Source organism: Periplaneta americana, chromosome 3 (genome assembly GCF_040183065.1).
Source record: "Periplaneta americana isolate PAMFEO1 chromosome 3, P.americana_PAMFEO1_priV1, whole genome shotgun sequence".
NCBI classification, from domain to species: Eukaryota; Metazoa; Arthropoda; class Insecta; order Blattodea; family Blattidae; genus Periplaneta; species Periplaneta americana.
Window position 1 is genome coordinate 152,677,999 of NC_091119.1, and position 11,611 is coordinate 152,689,609.

The window sequence follows — 11,611 nt, forward strand, 5'->3', positions numbered from 1 at the left end:
GTAGTACAAGATAGGTGGAAGTATTTCAGTTTAACGGATTAAGAGAAAACGATACATTTTAATTACTGTACATATGCCAACAATATTGAAGGTGCATTTAATTTTTTTTAATGGCAGTTACATTCTATGAGTTCTAAATTTATGGAAGAATATCTGGCAGATGGTTGGGTCTGAAGAGAATCATGTATGGCTTCATGAGATCGTCGTCTTTTAGCTTGCCTCTTGTGAGTTCCGGAGCATCCCTACGCAAAGACCAGCAGTAATCCGCAAGCATTGTTTCATTCCAACGGCCCTGATATCTTTGTTCCATAACAGAAATATCGTGATGGAACCTTCCACCGTGTTTATCACTGAAAGCTCCACAACTAGGAGGGAAAAAGTCTAGGTGGGAGTGGAGAAAATGGACATGTTGCATCCGAGTTGATGGTATTTTTGCAGGAGCACTGTCACCAACTGAGTGTAATTATCATCTCTTTTGTTGCCTAAAAATGCATGAATAACTCCCTTGAAGGCTTCCCAAACTTCCTTTCCTTTCCCCTCCAAAACTTGGTCAAATGCAGGATCCTTTACAAATTCTCGAATGTGTGACCCGACAAAAACACCTTCCGTAACTTTGGCATCACTTAATTTCGGAAATTTCTCTCTTACGTACTTAAAGTCCTGAACTTCTTGGTTCATACCTGTGACAAAATATTTTATCAAACCCAGCTTAATATGCAAGGGTGGAAGAAGAACATCTTTTGGGTCCACTAGAGGCTCGGCAACAACATTTTTCTCGCTAGGGTTATGATTTCTTGCAGGCCAGTCTGCTTGAATATAATGTGATTTCCTATCCCTGCTGTCCCACATACATAAAAAGGAGCAATATTTTGTGTACCTCAGTTGCATTCCTAAGAGTACAGCAATGACTTTTAGATCACCACAGATTTTCCACTTGTATTCATGATATTTGATTGAGTAAAAGAGGGCTGTCATTTTTGCATAAATCACCTTCATGTGAACTCCATGACCAACAGGAATAGAAGGAAGACGGTTGCCATTGTGAAGTGATACAGCTTTCAAACTAAGCTTGGAGGAGTCTATGAATAGACTCCATTCAGTTGGATCATGGTTCAAATTCAAACATTTCATCAAGCCATTAATGTCGCAGCAAACAAGATTGTTTTTCTTCTAAAAAAAAAAAAAAAAAAAAAAAAAAAAGGGAAGCAGATCCCTGTGACGTTGTCTGTACTATGACACCCCGACATCACGTTCGAGAAGATTCCATTGCTGTAGTCTAGACCCTAGAATTTCTGCCTTCTCCTTTGACAGGTCAAGGTCTCTAATGAGATCACTCAATTCCGCTTGACTCAGTCTGTGCGGTTTATCATCTTTTTTCCTCAAAATCAGGGTCATGGGATGTGGAAGGCTTGTTGGGTTCTTCTTCTTGTTCCACAATGTCTTCATTTTCTACTTAAAACATACAATTTTCTTAGCATTTTTACAAATTTTACACTTTAAAAACACTTCCAAACTAGAAATTCTGCATTAATTACAGCAGAAACAATATGAAATTCACAGTCACAGCAACAATATCCATGTTTATAACTTATGAACAGCTGAAGAACATTTGTGTTTTGTTATATGACAGGTGTGCCAACTCGCAAAACAAAATTTCCCCCAAATTTCCCCCAAACTGAAAATGTTGACTCTAAAAACTGAAATGTCATTTTATCTCCAAAGCAAGAGCTAATCTGTCATTTTTATGGTGATTTTTTAATTCGGCAGATGGAAATACATAAGAATTAGCTATGTTTGATCCCGAAACATTTTCATTGTTGACCAGTGAATTATGTTGCGATATGAAATATTTAGCTAGCTACAACAACGTCGCAATGAAAACTACAAGAAAAATAACCGTTAAAAATAACGTTAGACCCGCACTCATTGTTGCCTTGTCAAATAAACACAAGCGACAATTAAAACGCTTGCTGTTATACATTTTTGCACAGCAGCACTCATTGTTGCAAAGAGAATATGAACTGACTGAAAGACAATATTATACATTCGGTAAAGTGACTTTCATTGTAGCGGTTATAGAAATAAATTGAAATATACCTGTAGGCAATTTTTAATAATAAATTAGTAAATAATAGAGAGATAATCAAATAAAGGCAAAAAAGCATTTATTTTGTAAATTAGGCATTTATATTAAAAAAGGCAGAAAAGGCCAACATAAAACTGTGACGTTTCAATCATAAAGGTATAATTCGTACCGATTTAGTTTCAAAATGAAGATATTTAACACATTTAAAAAGGCATTCTGCCAAAATTCCGGTCTCTGTTAATTAATGTTGCTTTATTCCAGGAATATCACAGCACACTCTGCGACACCCTGTCTGCATTGGGGCTGTCCCACAAGAAGATAACTCTGCAAGAACTGTGGAAAGAATACAACAGCAAGGCACTATTCGGACTTTACGGGGCTTGCTGCATTCTTCCCGTAGTTCTTGCGGATAAGGGTGTCGATTTGGACGCACTCATAGAATCGGGCAAACCACAGATACCTGACGACTTCAAAGGAGAATTCTTCAAAAAAGCACTACAAAGAATGCTCCCCATATTCGAGGAGAAAGGAGTGTTCAAGAACTTAGTTGGTAAATTTACAGCAAATATGTGATCACATTAAAAATCTGTACCTGCAACAATTTAATATTATTCCATATCTGAACACTATAGCATTAGAAAGTTTTCTAGTTCAAAATTATGCTGTGATATAGTAATATAATATACTGTATACTGATCCTCGGTGATAAACAAAAAAATTGGCACCCTACCACAAGAAACCTGTTGTAATTTACTTAGGCTATTATGAATCACGCTGCTAACAGAGCATTGTTGTTTGAATTAAGATTTTTATATATTTATTGAAAAATATTTCAAAAAGGCATATGACTCGGTTAAGAGAGACGTTTTATATAATATCCTTATTGAATTTGGTATTCCCAAGAAATTAGTTCGATTAATTAAAATGTGTCTCAGTGAAACTTACAGCAGAGTCCGTATAGGCCAATTTCTATCTGATGCTTTTCCAATTCACTGTGGGCTAAAGCAAGGAGATGCACTATCACTTTTACTTTTTAACTTTGCTCTAGAATAGGCCTATGCTATTAGGAAAGTTTAGGATAAAAGACAGGTTTTGGAATTGAACGGGTTACATCAGCTTTTTGTGTATGCGGATGACTTGAATATGTTAGGAGAAAATTCACAAACGATTACGGAAAACACGCGAATTTTACTTGAAGCAAGTAAACCGATAGGTTTGGAAGTAAATCTCGAAAAGACGAAGTATATGATTATGTCTCGTGACCAGACTATTCTACGAAACGGAAATATAAAAATTGGAGATTTATCTTTCGAAGAGGTGGAAAAATTCAAATATCTTGGAACACCAATAACAAATATAAATGACATTCGGGAGGAAATTAAACGGAAAATAAATATGGGAAATGCGTGTTATTATTCGGTTGAGAAGCTTTTATCATCTAATCTGCTGTCAAAAAATCTGAAAGTTAGAATTTATAAAACAGTCATATTACCGGTTGTTATTTATGTTTGTGAAACTTGGACTCTCACTTTGTGAGAGGAACATAGGTTAAGGGTGTTTGAGAAAAAGTGCTTAGAAAAATATTTGGGACTAAGAGGGATGAAGTTACAGGAGAATGGAGAAATTTACGCAAGGCAGAACTGCACGCATTGTTTTCTTCACCTGACGTAATTAGGAACATCAAATCCAGGCGTTTGCGATGGGCAGGGCATGTAGCACGTATGGGCGAATCCAGAAATGCATATAATAATAATAATAATAATAATAATAATAATAATAATAATAATAATAATAATGATTTATTTAACCTGGCAGAGTTAAGGCCATACGGCCTTCTCTAACACTCAACCAGGAGTAAAAACTGCGTTACAGAAACACTACAAATTTACAAAGTACACACAAAACTGAATAAGATAATAATAATAAAATGTAAACAACAAGTAAGAAGAAATCAGACATAATATATAACATAGAGAAGGAAAGAAAAAAGCATAATAAAATGTCAACAGCAGGTCAAAAATAAATGAGGCCTACAAAGTATAAAAAATAAGACAATTATTGATAATAATAATAATAATAATAATAATAATAATAATAATAAGAATAAGAATAAGAATAGTAATGATAATAATAATGATAATAATAATAGATAATAATAATAAAATAATAATAACAGGCCTAATAGTAATAATAATACTAATAGTAGTAATAAAATAGTGCAGTTCAAAGCACACAATGAATACAATATTTTTAAATATACACAGTAAGGAAAATTATGATTATATATAGCTCAACTTATCACATTAGAGATATACCATTATCGGAAAATATGAAAACAAAAATATAAAATAAGTTAAATATCACTAGAACATAAAAAAAATGTGAATAAGTGGAAACATGCAATACAACACTTGTCATAATAGTAGGTTAGTTTGGCAACTCGTCATAAGATAATTTTCTAACTTGGATTTGAAAGATTTCAATGTTCGGCAGCCCTTGACTTCAGGCGGCAGAGAGTTCCAGTGACGAGAGGTAGCAACAGTGAAAGATGAGGAATACAGAGATGATTTGTGAAGTGGAATTTCTAGCGTGGTATCGCGTTGTGATCGAGTATTAATATTATGGTAGCGAGAGAGAGTATGAAAACGAGCGAATAAATAATAGGGGGATGAAGTGTGCATAATTCGATATAGGAGAGAAAGTGAGTGCAGATTTCTCCTCTCATGTAACCTAAGCCATGATAACTTCTCGAAAGAAGGTGAGATATGATCATAGTATCGAACATTACAAATGAAGCGGACGCACGCGTTATGAACACGCCGTAGTTTCTGGGCGGAATCAATCCTGAGATCACTGAACAAAACGTCGCAATAATCGAAGTGAGGTAGAATGAGTGTCTGTACCAGCGTCTGTTTTAATTTAGATGGATAATGATACAATCTTTTTAGTGAATGGAGAATAGAGAATGCCTTCTTACATGTATATTTAACATGCGTATCCCAACTAAGATTAGATTCGAAATGCACTCCGAGATTTTTTACGGTAGAGCTAAACGGGATGATTGTTTTATTCAGTTTCACAGGTGGGATATTCAGGTCGTTGACTTCAGGAATTAATCTACGGTTCGCGAACAGAATAGCCTGTGATTTACATGCGTTTAGGTTAAGCCCAAATTGTTGAGACCAGGCATATAAAGTGTTCGTTGGGAGACGGGATAGAAAAAGATCTTTGGGGAGGCCGAGACGTAGATGGGAGAATAATATTAAAATGGATTTGTGGGAGGTGGGATATGATGGTAGGGACTGGATTAATCTTGCACATGATAGGAACCGATGGTAGGCTTATGTGAGGGCGGCAATGAAACTGCGGGTTCCTTAAAAGCCATTTGTAAGTAAGTATGTAAGTAGTGTAAATATATTTTAAATAAAAATCCATATATTATATGCTCTCGAAGATAAATGTATTACTGAAATTCGCAGAATGCTTATTTTTAAATAGCTCCAGATATACATAGGCCTATATAAAGAATAATTGAGAGTTATTTAAATAGTAAATTCAGAGTGGATTCGATAGCACGAGAAAGCGGGTACGGAGGGAATATGTGAGAACCCAACACCAAATTCCAATTGATAGGCTTAAGGGCAGGACTGATATTGAGGGGGAAAAGTAGAAGTCATAGAGTATATTTTATTGTCATGGACTATCGCATTATTAAAGCAAAGTTTGTCATCATCAAAAAATACTGACATGAGTAGATGAACAATAATCCTAATCAAATGTTTTTTTCTCTCTCTCTTTTCAGTTGGGTGATTTACACTGCAGTTTTTTTTTCACAAATTTATAAAGCAGAAAACTGTACTTTATTTTTGTACTTCTGTGAAATAAATTACATATATTCAAAATTTCTCTCTTTAATTTTTTCATATTTTAGTCCTGTTCTTAATAATTTATCTGCATTTACGCGGAATATCAGATGAACAGTTCTACAGAGTTGAGAAAGAGCTGGATAAGTAACAGTTTTAAGCATGTAAAGAGCACAGATGTGTGTGTAGTGCTCAACGTTTCAAATGTTGGTACGAACTACAATGAATCTGTACGTCAATATGAACGTTGATATTCTAGAACATAGATGTCTAATTTTATTGTATCTCGTACGAAGTAACCCCTGGCGAAAGCAACCCGCAGCGCATATTCTTTAAGATCGTTTTTCCTATTTTGTATGGAAAGTTATTGACCTCAGCAGAGGATGCTTGATGTGCAATATCTCCTTGTTCTATAGGCGTTTGAACACCCATGCTCTAGAATTTCGTCTTCATCTTCATAATTAAGTTTCATATCAGTCATTACCATATTTCAGAGATGAGGTCCATCGAACAACATTTGAAATCAAAATAAAGTAGGCCAACTATTGATTGCAAAGTTGATGAGGTACGGAAGGAAGACGAATTGCAAAGTAAACACGCATCCCTTTTACGTATTTTTTTAACTAAAATGCTCAATCGCATTACTAGGAATTCGCACAAGAATTAGGTTGTTGTTTTCTATATTGATATATTTCGATATCCCGTTTGTCCGAAGTGCATTATTCTATTATTTATCCTTTTTGTACTCGTATATTATAGATTATGTGATTGTGCCAAGCAAGTTCAGGTCTATACAGAGTGAAAGGGGTATACTGCACTAATTTTAAGAACAGAATCTTTTAAGTTGTAAGTAATCAAAAATTCAAATGTCATTTTGGTATCTGAATAACGGTTTAGCAGAAAAAAATTGTGTCTGAAGTTCGAATCCCATTTATGGTAAAACTATTGGGTATTGAGACGTATGAGTGGTAAGATATCAAAGCGAAGAAGTCGAAAAAAATATTCCTTTGCCTTTTCTCCGAAAAACGCTACATTTGTGTAATAACGTAAAATTATCTGATTAAAAACGCATTTACAGTGTAACGGAACCTTCAGGAAAATCTAGCATCGCTGCACTTAAAGGTTGCTCGGCAAGTGTATACACCGTTTATCTGCGTTCTTACATTATACCTCAGCAGTAGCAAGTCTTATGCCAGTCTGCTCGTAGAATTTTAAAGGTGAAGTTAATTAAGGGCAATGCTAAAATTTAGGCTTACTAATCGTGGGTATCTAGTAGAGATGAACAACGATCGAGAAAACGAGACTAATAGCGCCCGCAAAGCCGAAAACCCGCGCGACAATGTATTACGTCGCGTCCTTGACGTGAAGACTGATCTCCCGAAGTCCCGAAGCAGCCTTCAATTGCCACAGTTGTTTATACCTGACTGAACTTTTATCTATTTTGGCAACTGTTACGTATAAACAATCAAGTAGCCTATTCGAAACATCATCTCTACCTTTCGGTGTATAATAATCCGTTCCCCAATCTTTATTTAATTACTAGGCCCTTATTAAAAGGCTAGGAATTTTCTTTTCATATGTTTAAGATTAAGTGTGCAATCTCAAGTAAAAAGATATTAATGCCATGTTTTATGTTTCTTAGAAATGCAAATTTATTTGAGATTTTTTTAAAACCATAGGTAATATCATATAATAGAACCAGAACATTTTGATATCTATGATACTGTTATGTTTTGTCTTTTTGTCTCATTTAAACATTTATAATGCTATTTATTTCAATGATGTATGTATTCAAAGTTACGAAATCTTTCCACGCCGACCAAATGGTATTTCGAGAATGACGAGTCGAGACTCGAAAGGCAGCGAACACAGCAAGCGAGAGCGACAGTTAGTTTTGTTCATCTCTAGTATCAGAAATGCTTTTAATTTATGGGGAATCAAGCAATGCGCTGTTGCAATGTATCCACTTCCAATCTGTCAATAGAAACTAGATTTTTTCCATAATCATTATAGATAGAGAAACTGTTATTGGAACTTATCTACTAGTTTTATTGATATCTATTACTAGTTCAAATTAATGCAGTTATGCCCCTTTTACCATGTATATTACAATTTTATTGTTTACATTTAATATGATTATTAGAGGAGAAAAATTCGCTTTGGCGCCGGGAATCGAACCCGGGTTCTTGGTTCTACGTACCAAGTGCTCCAACCACTGAGCTACGCAGAAGTTCAATCCACAGCACCTCTAATATCAATAATTGTTACCATATGTATTCTGTATGACCAAAAAATTAATCTTTACGTAGTTTTTTCGCAGTTTCCTCGAAAGGACATGTGTAGTTTTCAAATAATCGATTCATATATCGTCGTTGTTCCTGCAATAACTCCTATATGATATATTGATCGATTTTAAGATTTTTCCTCTATTAAATAACTTAAATAGTGACACAACAAATAATAAAATCTCCTATATGTAATTATATTTCTATCTTTCGAAAATTTAAGAATTCACAGTCTCTTATGTACTACTAGACTACCATACAATGAATAAATGTGTTTTTCTTCCTACTGAACAATTTTATATTTTGCACATTGGAGTTATTGCAGGAACAACGACGATATGATAATAATTACTTAAAAGAATCTAAAAGTCGTTCAACGATATTAGCGTTATTGGGCAATATATGTGGATAATTTTACAACTTCCCAGAAACTTGTAAAGTTTTTATCAAAATTCTCTGACATACAGCAGGCTGAGTAGTACACAATATTGTTACAGAAATAGATTGTCAAACAGTCACTTTCAAGATGATTTAAGATTATTCACTATCACACCCCAACTTAGAAAAAAAATTTCCTGTGAATACAATGTTCATGTCTTAAGATTGTCTTTAATTAATATATAAAATAGATATATAAATGTTTGCTAACAAAGTTATCACAAAATACGAAGTTACTATTAATACAGACTAATCTTGAGCAACATGAAAATATTTTCTGTACTATAGTATAATTCTGTAGTGCTCGGGAAAAGTGGCACAAGTAAAAAATGCTAATTTTACAGGAGAAGGAAAAAAAACTGTCTTCACACTGGTTTATGTCGATTTGATTTTCTCCTGTATGAATTATTGTAATGGAAGAAATACTTATGTCTCTTTTCCAAAGCGAGCAGATGTTCCGTAAGTTGTCAATAAATTAATAAAAAATGTTTGTGGAAACTGACTTATGTCACTTTTCTCAAGCATTGCAGAATTAACAATCTAAGACACAAACTTTTTTCTCAAAAATTTGAGTAGGCCTATAACGTATTATCTCTGTCCTCTGACCCGCGTCTAAACTCTAAAACTTCTATGTGGCCCTTGAAGAAAAGTACAGCAACTGGGAACACTGCAAGACCATGCAACTATTGGAGCAACGCGTTCTTATATACACATTCGGGATTAGTCTGTATTTCCTATTTCCTTTCGAACTGTAAGATGGCAGTGTTAACTCATTTTCGATTTTGAACGGACCTTGATCATTATTGCCTTAATTTGTTTATGTTCGACTATGCCGAAATGTAGTAATTATACACCTGGTAGCAGCCCTTTAATGGACCTCATTAAAGTACACCTGTTCATTAAAGTTCAGGTGTTCCACCAATCAGAAAACACCAATGTAGCAACATGAAAGCCCAAGTAGTATCGATTATTCTCGGATATGCAATCGAAAGATAACTAGCGAAACGTCACGGAGGCTGGAAATCCAATACTGTCGCAGAAGGTTATGTTCTGTTACTATAATAATTAGCGTTAATTGTAAATAATATTCAAATAAATTCAATTTGTCATCTCGTTTTTCAATGTCTAAATCAATTTCAAGGTTATATCAAGATTAATCTTTATTTTACTCTCTAGGTTTTATCAAGGTCAATGACATTTGTTTCTAGGAAAAAATCAATACTTTCGGGTCTCACAATTTACGCTCGTTTCATAAACATACTCGCGTCTTAATTACTACCATTATAGGCTCGTTGCATAATGTACTATTGTAGTACAAAAACCCATAATTCAAGTGTGCCTTAGCAGAGTATGCGAATTTTCCAAAGACGATCAACAAACATTCCTGAATTTGTAAATGGGAAGTAGTTTCTACACTTTGTATACCTTACATGATGTATTTTAACACACTTCTGAAAACACTCAAACGCTAAACCACAACTGAACAGCCGTGGAAGTCTCAATTAACATTTCGGTGAATATGAATTGACACTCTTTGTTTAAAAAAAAAAAAAAAAAAACATTGCCCACGAGATAAGATACAAAGTAGCAGTTCAGAGATTGTGGGGTAAAATGTTTCCTTGTTCGCAGATTTTAGTGTTAATCATGTTTGTCGCCCCAACATATTTCTTTTATGCTTCGCACTGCTTGACGTACTCGTAAAAACGGATGTGGCTGTATTGAGCTCCTTGGGAGAAACATTTTCGTACATTAGGCGGTATCTTTTGCCTCCAACCTCCCACGATGTGTAGGCATTCATTCGGCAACTTAAAAAGTTCCGTTCTGCTTTTGTGCTCCGAAAGTTTCGCCACGCCTACCGGCCGCTATTTGGAAGTTTTCATCGGGGAGCCTCACATGTCTCTCGGTTTTCAAGGAGTGGCATTTACCGAAGTTGGAGTAACATGAGCCCCGTTTGCAGACAACTGATTGAACTGTTATGTTTCGAGACCCAGTAGGGACAGGGACTTCCTTTACGATCGCCGCCTTTTATGGCCGTGGATAATGGCTCAAAGTAACTTTTCTAGCAAAATGTTTCAACACCACACAAGACATCATTTAAAAATAAAATGTCGGCTGAATTTCCAACATATCATAGCAGTCTACGTTGTCGTCGTCATTCTCATCATTCTCATCTTCGTCGTTGTCGTCTTCTCCTTCTTCTACAACGAATGAACTAAGTCCGTTTTGCTCCATTTAATGTATATTGTATCTCTTATTCTGGTCTTCTGATGTCATTTTCGATCGCTACGTATTTAGTAGATGAACTACAGAAATGAATAAAAATACCTAAATGAAATAACCAATCACCATAAAACAAAAATATCTAAACGCAAAACAAAGATCACGGCATTTAAGAGGGCATGTACACCTTTCGCTGCTATAAATTTAATAAAATTCACAATTTTATTTCTACATACCCTGAAATAATTTTGTAGTGGAATTTGGTATAGTGATTAGCAGGCTTCGGTCCTGGGCACAGAAATGTATGAAGTTCAGAACGAACGGGCGATAGTGCTGTGTTGGTCGAGTGGAGTGAAAGATGGAGCGTGCCGTTACTTTGTGTCTTAACATTTAAACAGTCCGTCACAAAATATATTTCACTCTGTATAGATGCAGTATATACAGTACATTCCTAGTGTAGAAAATAAATGTCTACCATTAAAGTATTAACGTAAGTGTAACCTTCAATCAGGTGTCTACGCCGAAGCCTGTTACACGTACCGCAGCCAAGCAGCAATACACACAACGGTAATGCACATTACGGACCCACCTGTGCTGTTGCAATCACCCTTCCACACGGGTTATGACGTCATTTATACTCCGTGTACTGTAAACTTCATACTGGTTACTCTGTGTCCCTAGGCTGAAGCCTGGTGATTAGACAATACTTCTAGATTAAT

At 35.1% G+C, this 11,611-nt stretch overlaps 1 protein-coding gene across 1 annotated transcript in view; it reads left to right on the forward strand.

Annotated features, from left to right (window-relative positions):
* LOC138697060 (uncharacterized) overlaps positions 1–5,991 on the forward strand; it is a 45,988-nt gene extending 39,997 nt beyond the window's left edge. Inside the window, exon 9 of the mRNA XM_069822654.1 lies at positions 2,348–5,991. Within this exon, the coding sequence (XP_069678755.1) occupies positions 2,348–2,659 (312 nt within the window). The 3' untranslated portion in view covers positions 2,660–5,991. The remainder of the gene's footprint in view (positions 1–2,347) is intronic.
* The last annotated feature ends 5,620 nt before the right edge of the window (positions 5,992–11,611 follow it).